This window comes from Phocoena sinus, chromosome 6 (assembly GCF_008692025.1).
Source record: "Phocoena sinus isolate mPhoSin1 chromosome 6, mPhoSin1.pri, whole genome shotgun sequence".
Classification (NCBI taxonomy): Eukaryota; Metazoa; Chordata; class Mammalia; order Artiodactyla; family Phocoenidae; genus Phocoena; species Phocoena sinus.
In genome coordinates this window covers 49,217,161-49,236,180 of record NC_045768.1, presented here as the reverse complement: position 1 = coordinate 49,236,180, position 19,020 = coordinate 49,217,161, and the positions used below count along the sequence as shown (strand labels likewise).

General features: G+C 44.2%; 1 protein-coding gene across 1 annotated transcript in view; it reads right to left on the bottom strand.

Moving 5' to 3' along the window:
- Window positions 1-19,020, bottom strand: part of TRPM3 (transient receptor potential cation channel subfamily M member 3) — an 856,716-nt gene that overhangs the window by 61,244 nt on the left and 776,452 nt on the right. Inside the window, 4 exon segments of the mRNA XM_032635138.1 lie at window positions 4,041-4,169; window positions 10,835-10,975; window positions 15,947-16,114; window positions 18,593-18,821. Coding sequence (XP_032491029.1) covers window positions 4,041-4,169; window positions 10,835-10,975; window positions 15,947-16,114; window positions 18,593-18,821 — 667 coding nt within the window.

The window sequence follows — 19,020 nt, the reverse complement described above, 5'->3', positions numbered from 1 at the left end:
CACCTTCACTGTTGCCACTCTATCCTAAGCCCCATTACATTGCCCAGATGATTGCAACAGCCTTCCAACTGGTATCCCTGCCACCACTGTTGCCTGACCAGCCTCAATGTATTCTCTGAGCAGCACACAGAAAGACCTTTAAAAGCCTAAGCCGTGAGCTGGGTGGTGATTACACAGTTGTATGGGTAGGTAAAAACTCATCAAGCTGTACCCTTATGAGTTGTTCATTTTCTTACTGGTGAATTATACCTCAATTTAAAAAAGAGAGAGACTTGAGAGACATATGAACAACAGCAGAACTAAAGCAAATTGTGATAACTGAATATTTAAGCCTTCTGATGGCTTCCATTACGAATACAGAAAGATCCAAACTCCTTACGGTGGCCTCATTTCACGTCCCACCATATCCTCCCCGTTCACTACCCTGAGGCCATAGTGTTTTGCTCTTAAGCATAACAAATCCATTCTATACTCAGGACATTTGCACTTGTTCCTTCTGTTGGGCATTTTCTTCTCCCTGATTTTTACATGTCTGGGTTCTCCTTATACTCAAGGTCTCCACTCAAATTCCCCCTTCTTAGAAAGAACTTCCTTGACCACCTCCCTGCAGTGGTCTCCACACGCCCAAGCCACTAATACATTATCCTACTCTATTTTTTGAAGATTTTTATCACTATATGGAAATCTTCTGCATGCATGTATACGTGTGCGTACATGTACGCATGCCAGTCTAGCTAGCTAGCTATCATCTATCCATGCATCCCTCTCAACATCCATCCATCTCTCCTCTCATCTATAACTGTAAACTTTGAGGACAGACCCTTTGTTTCCCAGGCCCTGCTACATAACAGACACTCAAGAAATATGTGTTGACTGTTGCAGAGACACCTCATAGCAATTCCCCACTCCCTTGTATATCTTAACTGCTGGGTGGTGCTCTGAATTATCTTAAATCTAGAGGGGCTTTTTGCTGCTCCACACTCTATGAAATGAACAGTTGGATAGCAGGAGTTGACACCCATTCTGCACCACAGGATGTGAGGAACCTGGTGAGGCTATACAGTAGGGCTACCTTCACGAATCACTTGTGTTTGCCTCTGAGACTTCCACCTCTTCAAGCCATGACCCACCCCTTTCCCGACTCAGGACCTCTCAAAGGAGAGGAGTGCAAAGACTGGGGCCAGGTCTAATCTACAGCTATTTATTTGAATCCTCACGGTGCCTTTAATAGCTTGCCCTGGCCTGAAACATTAAGGAAGGGAGGTTTTAGTGAGTCAGGACTGGGGCTTGGAAGGCTGAGCAAGATACCAGAAGCCACGTGGCAGCCTCATTCTTCATCCTCTAGTGCCTCATTCCTAAACCCTATACCTTAGCATGCATCGGAATCACCTGGAGGGCTGGTGAAAACACGGTTGCCTGGGCCCCAGCCCTGGAGTTTCTGCTTCAGTATGCCTGTGTGGGGCTTGAGGATTTACATTTCTAAAAGCTCCCAGGTCATGCTGGTGACCACAGGTTGGGAGCCACTGTCCTACCCATGAAGAATTCCTGCAGCAGCTATTGTCCTGATGGCTTCCCACCCAGGCTCCATCTTAACTAGGGGAAAAAACCTGTCTGAGCACAAGCGTATGTGCTGAGGTGGGGAATGCCTTAGAGTTTCTCTAACCCTTTGCCCACACTCGCCTAAGGTTTATAGTATATATGTATATATATTTTAAATAAAGTATTTTTCTGAAATCTCAACATAAAAAGAGATAAAAGCAGAGTGGCTGGGGTGAGGTCTCTCTTAGGATCCCAAGGATCCGGGGAGCGTCTCAGTTTGCAACCTCGCGGGGAGTGGAAAGAGCCGTGGGCCTAGGGCCGTGTCAGTCGGGTTTAAGACCCAGCTCTCCTCTCCAGCTGTGGGATGCAGAAAAATTGCTCAATCCCTGGGTCTTGGTTCCCATACCTGTGCAGTGGAGATGTCTTCACAGCGCGCCATCTCCCTCACGAGTCGCGGGGAGGAGGCCCCACGTGAGAAGCTGTCTACCCGCAGCCGGGGGCAGTTACGCGCTATTACGTGATGACCGGGCTTGTTTGGCTGACTGCGCGCAGAAGTACGTATGCCGGAAGGGGCGGGCCCCGGAAGAAACCACAGAGCCCGCCTATGTCCCCGGAGGCGCGGGAGCCTACAGACTTTCCCCTGTTTTCAGACTCCTGCGTCTGAGGTCTAGAGGGCCCGCGTGCTGTGAGGAGGCACCAGGCGGGACGCTCGGCGCCTGAGCATGTCCTTAATGGGTTCAGGGACGTGGGGTGAGGGGCCAGGGCGCAACCTCATTGGGCCGAAGGGAAGGTCAGATACTTCGGTGGTCAGTGCCTCCCGCCCCACTGCTTCCTCGGAAACAAGGACTCTTGGTTGACCCCCCGCTGACCCCAGGCTCCAAAGCCTGCTCTCCCCGCTGTTATATGCCGCCTCAGGAGAAATGGATAGCCAGCCTGGAGATTCCTGGCAGCCCGCCGGCTTGGCAGCCTCTTCCAGAACAGCCCGTGGAGTACAGACTGCTCCCTGTCTTCTTCCAGTCTAGACCCTGGAGAGATTCCAGTCTCCCTGCTCAAGTCTCTCCCTTTTCTGCTTGTCCTGGGGGAAGGAATAGGCATCTGGGCTTTAAATCACAAAGCCAGTGAGCTGGCGCTGCACAGCAACAGAGCCCTCAGCAGTTGCGGCCTCAGTTCTCAGGGAGCTACACAAAGACCATAGCGAATTTATTACTGTTTTCAGTTTACAAATGGGAAATGCACAACAGTGGTCAGGAAGTGGAAGGCATTATGAATGGGAAAGCCTAAGAGTAGACAACTAGTTGGAATGAGGCAAAGGCAGCCACTTTAAAAAAAAAAAAAAAAAAATCCAGTCCCTTATAAAATGGGACTCTCAGGATAGGGGCATGCTGGTTAGAATTTAAATATCCCCAAAGCAGTTAAAAAACCCAAGGAAGGGCTCTAAATATTTATACGTTTGCTTTTTTTAAAAAAATGATCCCACTTTTTCTCTGGAGGAGAACATTCTAGAGCTACGCCCTAAGATAGTAAGGCCCTTTTAACCTGTCTTAGTAATGAAGGCAAGGGTGAATTTGTGGGTTTGTACGAATCCTTTTTTCTATGGAGCTCAATATATTTTCCTACTCACTGTAGTACAGCAAGTAGGGTTGTTCCAGAGCTCTCGAGAATGCAATGGACTTGACAGGGAGTAAGAAATGCAGAGGAATCATTATAACTTACAAGCCTGCCTCCCCAGTGGGCTTGGGAATGGGCTCTGGGAGCTTGTTGGGCAGAGTTGCAGAGCCCTCTGGTGGATTATTGCTTGACTACATTTATTCTAATGGCTCTGAATCTGATGACCCGAGGCTAGCTTTGACTTCAAGTCACAGGAGGGTGGCATTTTGATGGCTCCTTTTATGCGATGGCGTTGGGGGGAGAAGAGAGGGACCCACATCCTCAACCTGAAGGACAAGAAATATGCTCAATTCACTTAGGGCTGGTAGAGAGGCTGGTGCCCAGCAGGGACATAATAAATGTTGAGAAGGAATAAACCAGGGAATAAATTAATGAATGAAAGCATAGTTCCTCCTAGAGCTGCTGAAATGCATTTGCAGAATCATAGGTATTGGTGGACTGTGTCCAAAGAGACACAGAGTAAGGGGTTGCAATGGGAGTTAAAAGTGGAAAATTTAAAGATTAAAAAAAACTTTCTTAAAGTAGAAAAAATTTTAAAGTCATGTTTATCAGGACGAGGAAAGAGAGGTGTAAACAGTGTTGAAGACAACTGGAGGGTTTCTTGGGGTAAGAGATAACTCTAGCAGAAAATAGACTAGATCCCAAGCATGCATGGACTGACAACCCTATAAACACACACTGAAGCCTCCCAGGTCTGTCAGCAGCTGTGGTGGCAGTGTTAGAAAAATAGTTTCTGGCTTAACTTGGATCCCGAGTGTTCCATGATCCCCTCTATCCACAGATGTAACTAACCACTGTCTTTCTCCTCTGTTCTCTTTTATGAAAGCAGTTACCTCTCTCATCTTTTCTATTCCCAGGGTGAAAATATAGGAAATGACGATCCATTCCTGGGTGGAAGGCCAGCGCTCCATCTTCACTAACACGATATAGTTGAAGAGCATCAAGTATCCGATGTACGCCAGCTGTAAGGAAACAATACAGTGCTCTGGCTGCGAAGACCTGGGAGCCCTGCCCTTGCGCCAGGCCACTGTGAGTCAGGACACAACAAGGTCAGCAAGCAGGACTAGGAATTCACGACGACATGAACTTCTAGGCTCTAAACGATCAAAAGAATTTTAAAAGACTGTGATTTTGAAATAATTTGATATACAATCTTCCTTTTGATCCCTGCGTGTCTCTGTGTCCCAGTACTTTGCTTGTACCTACGTGTCATGATGCACCATTTTGTTTTGCAATTCCCTGTTTCTTGTATTTTCTTGGCTAAAAATGGAACCTCTTCTCTCAGGAGCTGCTCTTGCTCATGCATGAGCCTTGGGTCCTTCAACTAGGACAGCACAGTGAATTTTTGCCTAATGAATGCCAGGTAGATTAAATGTCTGTAAGAAGGAAAGGCAGACACATGCTATACATGTAAATTGGTCAAACCGACATAAATAATAGCCCGGAATTTCTTGGAGCCCCACTTTAATTCTCTTCTATGTTAATGTCTTCTTTTTTTCTCCTATCTTAATGTGCTTGGTTTGGCGGTGCCCTGGGAAGGTTTTACCTCTTATCCCAGGCACTGCTTTCCTGCCCTATCCAAGCTGGGATATTCCTTCCTGGTTTCTGCTTCTTTGAACAAAACAAGAGAAGACAAGCAATTTATAGGAAAGAATGAGTCTGTAAGGCCGACTGTGGCCTGGAGTAAGGTTTAATCCTCAGGAGGCACTAGCACTGCAGGTTGAGCCCTTATGGAACTAGCTGAGTTGCTGGATGTCCCAGGAAAACTCCTCAGCGTTCAGGTTTGGTGAATGTCACTGGACAACTCAGGTATGTCTAGATGAGTGGAGTATATAGGAGGGCTAGTGAGGTTCTTACATAAGGGGCTGAGGAGCCTCTGGAGAAAAACACTCATCCTAGGGGCAATGGCATAGAAGTTAAGCCTTTTCTATGCAAGGCTTCAGGTCAAGTAAAGTACTTGCTGCCTTTAGGGGCCTCAGGGGCTGTGAACAGGAACTAAGAATGAATTTATTGAAATCTGCACTCTTTGGAGCTTAGGTAGCAAAGAATAGGATATAGTGTGGGCAAAAGGATTGAGACCTTGAGAATTTTGGAGATACCGCATGATTCTGGAGCCCTGGAGGCAGCTTAGAAGGTGGAGAAAGATGCAGCCTGGCTGGGAGACGGGAACGGGCGGCCCTGCAGAGCTAGAGAAACATTGCTTTCTCTACTAACGGACCTCTTTCCTTCCCTTTTTCTTTTTTCTTCCGCTTTTTTTCCTTTTTTCTTTTCCCCCCTTTTCTTTTTCTCTCCCCTTTTCTCCCTCTTTTTTCTTCTTTCTGTTTTTAATCCCTTTTTCTTTTCTTCTCTCCTTTTTCTTCCTGTTTTATTCCCTTTTCCTTTTTTCTTTTTATCCTCTCCCCTTTTTTTACCCTCCCCTTTTCCTTTTTTCCTCCCTCTTTCCTTTTTTCTTCCTTCTTCTTCCCTTTTCTTTTTTCCTCCGTTTCCTTCTCTTTTCTCCCTTTTCTTTTTTCTCCCTTTTCCTTTTTATCATCCCCCCTTTTTTTTCTTCTTTTTCTTATTTCTTCCCCCTTTCCCTTTTTTTTCCCTTCTCATTTAAAAAATAAATGAATACATAGGTCCTTAATATGAGTCAAAGGTACTTTCTGAGACACTATTACATTGACGGATTTATAGACACAGCAATATAACTTTTCATCTCTTGAAGGGTGGGCATATATCAGAGTTGAATTGAGATCACGTATGAAAGTGAGAGGGCAGCTGCATAGATGCTGGAGGATCAGCAGGCCTCCTCCCCCTCCTGAGAGATTCACTTTGGTATACACCCCCCCACCCCACCCAAGGACCACCATTTATAACCATGCCTCAGTTCCTACCCCACCCCCTTCGGGATCATTAGCATGTTGTGAAAAACCTCACCTGAAAAGAGTCTACTCAATGTGAAATCGTGTAGGATGGTGTTTAGAGTGTAATTCGTTTCATATGGTTCCTGTTTACCATTATACACTGGCATCCACTCTCTAGTCCCTGTGAGTTCTGTATTTTACAAAACACAAGGAAAGGACTTCAGTGGATAAACGGTGAAATATGCTCTTAGCCTCCTTCTGACCTGAAATCCTTCTGTCTCTCTAGTTGCTTCCTTCTCCTTGTTGGACCAAATTCCACTGCTTCCAGTAGGCCTTGTTAACTGCCCAGGTTTTGTCATTTTACTCAGTTCATTACAAAACATTCCAAAGCATTATCTTCTCTTGTCACAGGTAGGCCCAGTGACACACACACAACTCTTCCAGAACCTCTTCATTTTAGTACTTAAATAACTCCTTCAATCTGCCTCTCTCCTCTGAACACAGGTCTAATGTACTTGTTTGGCAGAAGGACTAGTGTTTGGTGGAAGGAATGTAGACGCAAAGTCAGTGAAACTTGGATTTAAATCCTGGCTCAAGTACATCCCAGCTGTATCTTTTTGTGTAAAATCACTTCGCCTGCCTGGGCCTCCCTTCTGTGAAATGGAGATGTTTGCTACCGACCCTGTAGAGCTTTCAGAAGAATGGGGGAGGGGAATATGCCTCTACCTCCTGATACAGTAATAGAGGCCCAATGAATGATGACTGATATTATTATACACCTCTTTTTTCAAGAAACTTCTGTGCCTCTCGTCTCCTCTTACCTCAGTCCTTCCTTCCTTTTTTACCCCCACTTAACTACTCCTACCTCTCTTCTTTTTTCTTTTTTAAATTGACCTCATTGCTTATGCCTCCTCCACGAACATCCTTTTTAGCTCCTGCCTATTTTTTAAATGAGTTACTCTACAATGCTTTTCTTTCCATAAACAAGCTACAATATAATATTTTGGGACAACTCTCAAAACACGGACTTCCAAAAATAGGGCTTTAAACATGTTTCAGTGGTACAACAGAGGACTGGATGCTGCCTTGGAAGAAACCTATCTTAGAACTGCTAACATTCATGGGGCCTTGCTGCAGATAACCCTAACATGACATGCTTTAATGTGTGTGTGTGTGTGTGTGTGTGTGAATATATAGTCACATATATACACACATATACATTCTGTAAGCTTTAACAAGCTGTGTGTAGAATGCCATAGCTTTGAAAAGAAACAGAACCTTGTGATTCTTAAGTTAGTGGGAATCCTATAAGAATTTGTATTTTATTTGCTTATATATTTTATAAATTTACCATTAACCAAGGTGCATGACTCCTAAAGTATGAAATGCAAGCACCAAAGCCTGCTGAAGCTGCCTGGGGATCCCTGGTGGGGCCTGGCCATTCCTCGCTTCTTCCCAGGCCTTTTCCTACTGCCACTAGAGCGTGGAGGGGCCCATCGTGTTAGCAGAGGAAGGAGTCTGTTCCTGCTGGAGAAGCCCAGAGCACACCCGGTGCCCTCTGACCTGGCACCACTTTGCACCTTGAATTGGCATCCTCTCCAGCTGGGCACTTGAAAGAGGCCCTCACCACAAACTGGTCTGGGAGCCAGTTGGATCCCTGCCTCCTTTCTTCTTGGAACAGAAGAGGACTCAACCTGCTCCTCTGGAAACTTGCTAAGACACCGAAGTGAGGTTATGTGGAAGTGAGGTGTGTCCTACCTTTCAGAACCTTGGGAGTGTAGAAGGGGATACTTTGGGAGATCAAGTTGGGAACTACTCTTATAGAAAAAAACACAACCAAAAGCAAATTGGCCCTTTGATCTAAAGCTGCATTTTACTGTTAAGCATCTCTGGGGACTTTAAAGATTGACATTCCGCATCTCCATTTACTTCTTTGAGGCTTTGTCAATACCTACGGATTTCTGAAAATCATTGTGGAAACACAATCAGACATGACTGGAGCATCCAGTCTGATGGGTTTGTGGAGGGTAACCCAGTCAGCCATGCAGAAGGGAGCTGGACACGTGGGCCCCACTTCTCAAAGGGACAGCCTTACAACCTGCAGTATATGGTACAAGAAAAGCAGTATGCCCCAAGCTTCCCAGACCACAAGACTCACCTGGGAAGCTTGTTAAACACAAACGCTCGGGCTCCTCCCTGGAGATTTCATTTAGTGGGTCTGTGATGGGGCCAGGAATTTGCATTTCTAACACAATCCCTTATCATCATGGAAGTTTTGGAAATACCAGGCTGAAAACTCAGCCCTTTGTCTAGGGCAGTGGTTCTCATCCCTGGCTACTCATTACAACCACTTGGGAGCTTTGAAATATCCTGATGTCCTGGCTGTGCCCCAGAACAATGTCAACAGGATCTCCGGGAAAAGAACCCAGGCATCTTTCTAAGTAGATAAATGTATAGATTAAATATAACTCAGGTTGTCTTTTTTTTTTTAAGCACTCCAGGTGATTCTAATGCGTAGCCAAGGCTCAGAACCACTGGCAAGGCATCTGTGATTTAAAAACATTCTTGGCTAATAAATTGCCTCAGCTAAGTAAATGGGGACTAGAGGAATCAAGGAAGTAAAATTAATACTGAACTCAGACAAAGAAAAAAAGAGATGCCTTGGAAGGGTAAGAGATGCTAGTATTCTATTTGTAAAGGTGATAGATAATTCTTGATACTACTACTGGTTTCTTTCATGCTCTAGATCAGGAGTCTGTAAACATTTTCTGTAAAGGGCCAGATAATTTTTAAGGCTTTGTGGGCCAGATGGTCTCTATTGCAAGTAATCAACTCAACAGTTGTAGCACAAAAGCACCCAGACTATAGGTAAATGAATGAGTTTGGCTGTATTCCAGGAAAACTTTTTTATGGACAGGCGAATTACATGTGAATTTCATGTAATTTTCACGTGTCACAAATTAGTCTTCAGTAGATTTTATTTCAACTCTTTAAAAATGTAAAAAACTTTCTTAGCTCAGGGGCCACAATAATGGGCAGTGGGCTGGGTCTGGCCTGTGAGCTGTAGTTTGCCAGGCTCTGTCCTAGACAATTAAAGCAGTCTAATATAAGAGAAAGGTAGGTATTCAATAAATGATAGTTTAACATTGTTGCCTGGGTGGCTGAATAAAACACTGACCTTTGCTCTGCAATGGGACCAGCCTAGGAATAACAAGTTACATTTATATTGTGCTTACGTGTTCCAGGCCCTGTTCTAAGTGCTTTACATATTTTAACACATTTAATCTTTACCAAACCTTATAAAGTAGGTACTATTACTATCCCCATCTTAAGAAAACTGGGAACGTAGTGCTAAAGTAACTTGCTTAAGGTGACACAATAATAAAGAGGCCCAGACGGGATTTCTACTTAGGCTGTCTGACTCTAAAGTCCATGCTTGCCACCACTCTGTTGTTTTCTGCAAGGTAAAAATAGTGTATATCTGCATAGATAAATAGAAATGATTTCTGCATGCCTTAGTTATTTTTTGGGGGGGTGGGAAGGATTTTTTTTAATGCTAATAAATTTAAACTTTAAATTTTTACTTCACTAAAAAGATCATATTTGTATTTTAATAATTTCCCATCCTCTTTGAAGACCAAACTTTAAAGTATTGGTTTTCAACTTGTGGCAGTTTTACCCCACAAGGAGACATTTGGCAATGTCTGGAGACATTTTGGTTGTCCTACTTGGGGGCTGGAGACTGCTACTGGCATCTAGTGGACAGAGGCCGGGGATGCTGCTGCACATGGACAGCCCTCCTCAACAAAGAATTATTCCGCCCCACATGTCAATCGTGCAGAGGCTGGGAAAGCCTGGCTTAAAGCCAGTGTTGAGTGTTAGCATACAGGACCACACAAAAAGGACCTCATCTGGTCATTTGCGTCATCTCAGCCTCAGACTCAGATTATCCTGTTGCTGACTCAAGTGACTGGTGTGGAGCTGGTTGTGAAAAAGGCCAAAAACACAGATGCACTATCTTTCATCTGGCACAGCTCCACCATTGGCTGGAGAGCAGCACAGACAACCTGGGTCAAAGCTCACCTTAAGCTTAAAATATCATGAAAACCAGGGGCAGACGGGCCATTTCTCCCATATGAGGAGGCTATTTCAGGGATAATCTTTTATCTTGTGGGCAGAAAATATTTGCAGGGTGTGCTTACTGGACAGTATTTGCTGTGATTCTAGGTTGCTTTGCATGTTTTTTGCTGCTTTGGTTTGCATGGTGTTTAACGGTGTCAGAGCAAGAAAGGTTGTTTGATGACATACCGGATTGGGAGTAATTACACACTTCTGATCCCCATCTTTAGTGGTTTTCCTTTTAACACTCTGCTCAGCCCTTACCCACCAAATGTCCCCACAAACCCAGGGCTGGTGTCTAAAATGGGCAACTCTGATCCATTGCTCACCCATCCAGAAAAGGGAAGCGTTTTGTAGAAGGACCTCTACTTCCCTTCTAGACTAGACTCATATTCATCTCACCTCTATTCTGCTAGTTCTCACTTTTACCATTTCCTTTCTTTTCTGCAAGGAGGAGAAATGTAGAAGCTGTGGAAGCTGCCTCACAAACTCCACAAATCTTGCAAAGCTACAGGAAAAAGCAAGGTCACAGAGCCATTATTCCTGCCTGTTGGTCTTATATAATGACTTGTAGAAGAACCACCCCAGGTGTGTGAGAAACTGACATTGGCTCTTTGTGGCCTTTTCTCCTTTAATAAAAGGAGAAAAGGAAAGATGCTTACAGTGTAGAACCAGAACTTCACAATGGGTGCATTGTAGAATTCATAGATTTTTCTGCCCAGGGGGATTAACCGGTGTCTGCTCTGAACTTCCTCTTCATCCTTCTTCCTGGAGGACTCCCCGTTGTTTCGTCCCAACATTGCCTACAGTGGAAGAGAACCAATACCATCACAGCAGGGTTCTGCAGAACATGTTTCAACATGTATCTCATTTTATAGATGGGGAAAGTGTGTTCATAGAACCTAACAGCTTTGTTCAGGGCCCCCAGAGATTTAGAGATTGTGCCTTCCCTAAGTGTGCATTTGCATTATACATAGAATCTATGTATCCTTTCCCTGGGATGGAAGGCCTTAGGGATATTTCTTGACCATTCTCTTCTCTTCCAACCTGGAACCTCTGGAAGATGAGCTGTTGGAAGATACCCAGAGTTCTGAGAGAAAGAAAGAGCGTAACCTGGAAAGGCCAGGAATCTATCATTCCTCCCAACCCCTCTCCCCCTTTATATATCGTGAAACAGGCAGGTCTGGGTTCTCTACTCATGCTAACGACGCTTAAGTCAAGGGTAAATTGGACTAGTAATACCTTATTTATCCAAAGGTGTTGAATATTCAAGAGGTTAAGTTATCTGTAGTGCCTGAACTTAGGAATGTCTACCCAACTCCTAGGCATATGCCTCAGTTCCCTGATTTCAAACCCTGTAAAGCCTGAATTACCGCTGGTGCTAGTTTGGTGATTCCTGGGCACACTGCCTTCCTCTGTGTGGCAGAGTCAACCAGATGGGACTGGAAGTCAGGGCTGACCAGAAAAGGCCCTCATCTCCCAAGTTATTACAGGTCTCCTTAAGAATTCACTATTTCCTTCTCATTTCTGACAGGAGAAGCAGCAACAACACTTAAACATCACAAAAAAGGCAGAACTTGAGAAAAAGCGGACACAGAAAGGGACTGGGTCCTACCCTGGACACTTAGAATCTGTGGCACCTTGGGCAACTCTTTTAACCTCTCTGGCACCTTGGGCAACTCTTTTAACCTCTCTGAGACTTAGTTTCTTTAACTGTAAAATAAGGGTAGTAACAGCACCTGATAGAGGGTTGGTTTACAAATCAATCGGCATCTGGAACGTAATAACTGCTCGGTAAAGATTAGCTGGTCTTTAAAGTGAACTAAGACTTTCTCGGGTACTCGTGACTGAAATGATCTAGTTGGGATCTCTCACAAGAAAAAAAAAGTACGATATTAGGCACCTATTACAGCACAATTTCTTGGCTTTAATTCTTTCCATATTGTTCTAAGCAAGGTTAGTTCTACAATGTTTGGGAAATGAAATTTTTATTAAGTGTGAGAACAGGGTAAAACCTTATAACTACTGAAGACAGATAAGGATTTGGGAGAAGAAAAAGTATAGGAATATGGGTTTAAAGTTGCAGATCTAATTACCAAAATAATTTACCTTGAAGTTGATAACAGAGACAACAACTAGATAATTCTGGTTTCAAACTACCTTACCCACAATATAGATATATTAGTTTCAACTATTTTTTTTTTTTTTTTTTTTTTTGCGGTATGCGGGCCTCTCACTGTTGTGGCCTCTCCCGTTGCGGAGCACAGGCCCGGACGCGCAGGCTCAGCGGCCATGGCTCACGGGCCCAGCCGCTCTGCGGCATGTGGGATCTTCCCGGACCGGGGCACGAAACCCACGTCCCCTGCATCGGCAGGCGGACTTCTCAACCACTGCGCCACCGGGAAGCCCAGTTTCAACTATTTTTGTCATTGCCTCAAATATCCACTTTACTCAAATATGTAACAATCAACAAATGATTTACCTGTAACCATAGGATTTCAGGAAAGGGGTAACATCCGTTCCTTTATGGACTCTCTGGCTGGAAAAGTACCTTGAACTAATGAATAGGTAAGATTCCATACTATGGCCCCAATCTAAGAATTTATTTTGATCAGTGAGCTGAGTCAATCTTTGTGATGGATATAGCACACTAGGACGCATAGGGTTCTATACATATCGATCATCGACTCAGGAACTCTGAAGTTACATGATATTTCTCTTCTATAATTTATAATATATGTAACATAATTATCCTACTTCTATTCTGCTTATTTATATGCTCAATAATACAAGACCATTTGGGTACACAATTAGATGAGAGTAAAGGCAGCTTGGAGGGTTTTAGGCAAACTGGAGAATGGCATCTTGGGGTAACCTCTAGGGACGGTGGCTTTCCCAACAGAGTTGTAACAATGCCCTGGGTCCGTGGATGTGTTGCTTTATTAGGAAAAATTCAAGACACTTACCTAGCAAGGCAGGTAAAACAAAGTGAAAAACAGAACAATCTATTTTGCCTTTATTGTTCAAAAATATTTCAAAGTGAGTGCATTTTTAAGAGGCTTGTCTTTCATGGTTTAAGTAAAGCATTTTCGACATTTCATTAATTCCAGCTTAAGCAGCGTAACTTGCTGATTTTGTTGATTTCTTTTCCCAGTAGTCAAACATTTCCTTAGCCTACATTTCTTAAAGCAGATTGTAACAGGGTCAAATACAGACATGACTACACGATATGGATTTCAGAATCTTTGCTGGCTAGACACAGATGTCAAGTCTGGGAAAGATCCTTTGAGGTGAGCTAAGCTATTAAAGGCTACTAAAGTGAAGCAAACTTAGGCTGATATTTCATGTATAATTTTGGAAGAGCCAAGGGAAAAGGTTCCATTCCAAGAGAGGATATATTGGTTTAACACAGAAGCTCAAATATCAATGCTATGAAGGGAGTGGAGTTGTCAACAAGCTGTATTCTCCAATCCTGTCTGGGGTGAGCTGAGACCAGTGGTCCAGCAGTAACAGAATTTGTCATTAGGGTCAAAGAAAGTGCCACCTTAAAAACAAGTGCTGTCCAACCCTGACTTTGCCAGCCCATAAGTCCTTTCCTTCCTTTCCTTCTCCCTGCTGTTTCAGCCTGTGGACACTCAGCTCAGGCAGTAATGCTGTTGTGATGTCTTCTACTTGGGTTCTCAGTAGACAATGGCAGGGGCTATTTGGGAAGTAGACTGCTCTTAGTCTAGAGATGCATCTTTTATTGTGGCTTCTTGAAAGATCAGATCCTCAAAACTCTGGACTGAGCAGGAGAGGCAGCTGCCTCTTTTGTTACCTTCCTTCAGACCCACCAGAAACATACTGCTTTAGCTTCTGGCTACTTTCCTAGGTTCCTTCTTTGAGCCTTCCTAGGATGTACACCAATGTCAAGGCCATGTCATACTTGACACAGGAGGCCCATGCATCCCTACTGGATTCTTTCTACTACGTGGTGGACCAAACCAGCTGAACTCCTACATTTGAGACTAGGAAGAAACTCTTTGCATCCCTTAGCTTTATCAGGTAAAAGCATGGCCAGTGGAGTCTGCATGCCTGGGTTCTAATCCTGGCTTTGCAACTAATTAGGTGGGTAACCTTGGACCATTTAACCTCTCTTGAGTCTCAGCTTCCTCATCTATAAAATGGTATAACAATAGTACCTACCTTGTGGGCTTGTTGTGAGGATTCCATGAGTAAGTGTATGGTTAAGCATTTAGCACCATTATAGCAATATTAGCAAACCTCTACCATGTGCTAGGCACCAGTCTACATTAGTTACATGTACACTTGTTACATAGTTTACATGTACCTGTGAGCTAGTAATAATAATAATGTCATTATTCCCATGTTAGAGGTTAAGAAACTGCCCAAGGTCCCACAGTGAGTAGGTGACAGGGCAGGATTCTGGCTCCAGAGCGCACACTCTTTACCCCTCTGCTGAAGCATTCAATAAAGATTTGGTATTACTACTACCAACGTTTCTGCTAATGATCAAAATATCATTTCCTATCCTTGAAGGGGTTCAGAGGCAAAAATTATGGTAAGTTCTTTAGGCAAGACAGTCATTTGATCCTGTCATAGAGGAAAGCAGACTCCTCCACTAATTTATATAAGGATCCTGAAACTGACAGCAAACATAGGACTTGAACTCAGTGAGTCAAAAGCAGTGAATGATTAATCAATCCAAAGAGTGGTCCGATGCATAGCCTCTGTTGTACTTGGGTCTGGGAATGTGCCTGCAAATAGATCTTTAGGAAGGACCTACTGAAGGAAATAGTGTTTATTTGGAGGAAAATCAATTCGCAGGGTGGTCCCACTTAGGATAATAATGCCAAGCCCTTTTGTCACCTGAGCAAAACCAATTTTTGTTTTTTCCCCAAACAGCTTCTTCTGGCTCGTCACAGTAATTGGTCAGGGTGGTGGGGAGGGTGGGGGGTATCTAGGAAGTCCTGTGGAGCTGTTGCCTTATGTCTCCAAAGCTCTGAAGCCTTGTTTGTCCCTTTAATAGCATGTGATGTTTTTAGACTTTGGATACAATCCAGTGGTAGTCATGCTGCTCCAGCAGGGGTTGCAGGAAGCTGTCCCATGCCCAGCTGCCCCATTCCCCCTACAGAACAAACCATCCATGCTCTATAATTATACCAGGAAGAGCCTAATAAGAGCCTTCCATACAAACCCCAAAATTCAATTAGTGCTGTATTTGTGAGCCTGACCTCGAAGACAGATAAAGGCTTAGCTTCTGATCAGCACAACGGCTCCAGCTCAGTGGAGCCAGCTGCTCCCAAATCAGATTCCCTTTCCTTTTTCGTGTGCTAAGACTGCCACATCACCTGTTGTTTATAAAGTATCGCCTGTTTGGAAAATTCAGGGTGTCTTGCTTCTGAATTTCATTGGGTTGTTGAGTGCCACTTACCTGGATGAAGGATTAGAATCAGTCCCTTTAGTTATGTTACTTGTGCACAGAAAGGACACTTATTTTTTCTTGGCTGCACCATGCGGCATGTGGGACCTTATTAGTTCCCCGACCAGGGATCAAACCCTTGCCCCTGCATTGGAAGCACAGAGTCTTAACCACTGGACCGCCAGGGAAGTCCCCAAGAGGACACTTTTGTAATAACTTGGTCTCAATACTTAAATGAAAGTACCTGGTGGGAGGCTGACCTCAACAGTTATTAAATCTTAAGCCATATCCATGGGAGAGGTGGATTAGGGGTTCTCCCCTCTGACAATAACTGAATAGTTTTTTTTCTTACTGTCAGTTCCATGTCCTCTTCGTCTTTTTCCTTCGTGGGCTTCTCTGGTTCTTCTTGCTCCTTCTCTTGGAGGTGAATTTCCTGGGCCTGAGTCATATAGGGCATGTCATCTTTGTTCTTGAACTCCAAGCTGAGAATTGAAGGAGGAAGTAGAATTCCCAGAATTACCTAAAGTAATAATAATGATAATAATAATAATCACATTTAAAGGATTCAGATAAGGGTGGTTGCTTAGAATCAGAGAGCCTGGGGGGTGGGGTCCGTGTGTGTGTGATGTGAGGGTGTATGAGTGTTGGGTGTGCCCACAGTGGGGACCTGAATAACAAAGAAGATCCATGCTAAGAGGGTCACTTCTGCCCACATGACTGGGAACTGTTAACTGTTAACTCACAGTAGCTCAGTCTGATCTTGGAGAAACAAAGCATCTTACCCAAATAAATCTTATCCAATTAACACCTACTTTGCATGAGGGAAAAAGAGGAAAAAGATTCTACCTAAGGCAAAAATGGGAAAAAATTCAGATTCCCATTTAGTCACTTGATGGCACTTTGTGAAGTCAGTTCATACTTATGTCCATTGGCATTTATTTATTAATATGCCAAGTGGAATTGATTATGTGTCATCTGGTTATCTCTGTAAAAAATACTGTCCTAAGCTGACCTTGAGGAAGTCCATGTAGGAAAACTGTATTCATTTTAGAGCATCCCCCAGCATTTGCTACTATCCAACAGAACCCCCCACACGTGGGCTCTGTATCACTATGAGAAGCCCTCTGCACAAATGCCCCAGGAGGCTCAGCACTGTATTTCTCTCATTATAAACCACATGCTTAAATCTCCACGTGATGACACTAAATTCACTGGCTTTTCTCATGAGAGGGCAATAATTTCATTCTCTATTTCCAGGGACCAAGTTTCTGAATGATAATACTGACATCTGATTTGTGTTTCCTAAATCTTCTCTCACCTCTTTCCTCAGTCCTAAAATGGTTCTGTGTACAAGGCTTCTGAATACAACCCTCCCTGAAGAAAGTATACCAAGGTGAGGGGCTAAGAGAGGCCATGAAGGATAAGTAAAAATGATTCTCAAGTAATGAGGCAGGGACAGTCTGTGCTCGAGTGCCCAGGGACTTGAGAGCAGCTAAGGGAAAGGGGAGAGTGGTGACCCTGACTAAGGGTGCCTGGCAGGCCTGGGAACGCTCAGGTGGCATGCCTGGCAGTCTTCAGGGGACATGACACCCTGTCCTCAGAGCTGAGAGCCAGGCTTGGCATTGTTTGCAGTGTAGTGATGGAAGGCCCATGACCCACTTCATGGAACCCTTCTGTGACCCTGGGCCAAGAGCCCACAGAAAGGGTGGAGTGGGGGAGGGTTGCTGGTTCAATCAGGGTGGCCTCAGCAGATTGCTCTGGTCTGGTGGCCCTTTTGATTTGGGCTGACCTCAGAGTTACCTAGAGCAGGTAGTTCTAGGTAAGTATAAGCCTGGCTGGCTTCAGTTGTAACAGCCACAGACTCTAAACAGATAAAGCATTTTAAAACATTCTTTCCATCTTCCCTTCCCATTTTTTTTGGTCTTTTAAAAAATTCTCTCAGTTGGATATGGGGAGGGGGAAGGGTGAGTTTTGACGGGGCGGGGGAGAGTCATGGATATGTACACACTAACAAACGTAGTAAGGTGGATAGCTGGGGGGAAGCAGCCGCAGGGCACGGGGATGTTAGCTCGGGGCTTTGGGACAGCCTGGAGGGGTGGGAGGGGGAGAGTGGGAGGGAGGTAGACGCAAGAGGGAAGACACATGGGAGCACATGTATGTGTATGGCTGATTCACTTTGTTGTAGATCAGAGGCTAACACACTATTGTAAAGCAATTATACCCCAATAAAGATGTTAAAAAAAAAAAAAAAATTCTCTCAGTTTAATGTTTTGCTTGTAAAACACTGAAGAAAACAAAAAATCAAAAGCCATTTATTATCCTATTTCTTATACTTTCAACCCCAGGGATAACCACTACAAACAATTTACTGTGTATCCTTTCTATTTTTTTAATAAAAAGATGAAGTTGTACAAATAGAACTATACAGGTACATGCTTTAAAAAAACCAAAGAAATGGACTCAGGCTCTACCTATTGGTCTGCAACTTGTTTTCCTTCAATGAAGAATAGATCAGGATTATTTAGCAACATCTTTACATGTAAATCTATCTCATTTTTATTTCATTTAAAAATTTTCTAAAGTACAGATGATAAGAGCCAATGTCTCTTTATGGTGCCAAGGAGGGGCCAAGGCGTTCAGGCTCACATGGAGATGAAAGGTTGCCTAAGTAAGTGTCTCCTGTTGCAGCATGGCTTGTGACAGAGCAAATGATACCTCCTATGGTACCTCTGTGTGACCATCACCTTGGATCTTCTGAGAATATTACTGTCTAGGCATGCCATCTCTAAAGGTTCTGATTTAGCAGAACTTGGGGTAGGCCCTCGTCTCTGTATTCAAAAAAAACAACCCATTATACAGAAGATTCTGATGCACAGTTGGGGCTTAGAACCACCCTCCTGAGTTAAAAGAATGCCCACTACCACTGCAGATTTGGCTTGGAAAGCTCCCACCAGCCCTCTGGCCCTCATAGCCAACAGGGCCTTCTGGACTCACTGACCTTGAGGCCTGAGTTCTTGCGCATCCGGAGCCGACCCATCCACATGTCCGTGAGCAACATCTGGCTGCATGTGTGTGCGATGAAGTCACGGTGCTTGGCAGCTACTGCGAGCTGCAGGCACGTGGCGTTGCTCCAGTTCTTCAGCTCATACGTCAGCAGTTTCATGGCCAGCTGCTCATCCTGCTTGTAGGACTGGTCTAGGAGCTCCACGGCCAGTTGGCCAAAGTCCCTGAATGAGAGAATGTGAGGAACTGTCTTTTGGCCATCTTGGAGACTTAGATGATGAAAGTGGGGACCCACTGGCCAAGCCACAAAGGGTGGTTGCTGAGTGGTCTAGTTGTTCCTTATGGGGTCTAGTCTGTTCATTCATTCATTCAGCCAACACCCATTAAGCATCTACTGTGTGCCAGATACCATGTTTAGAACTG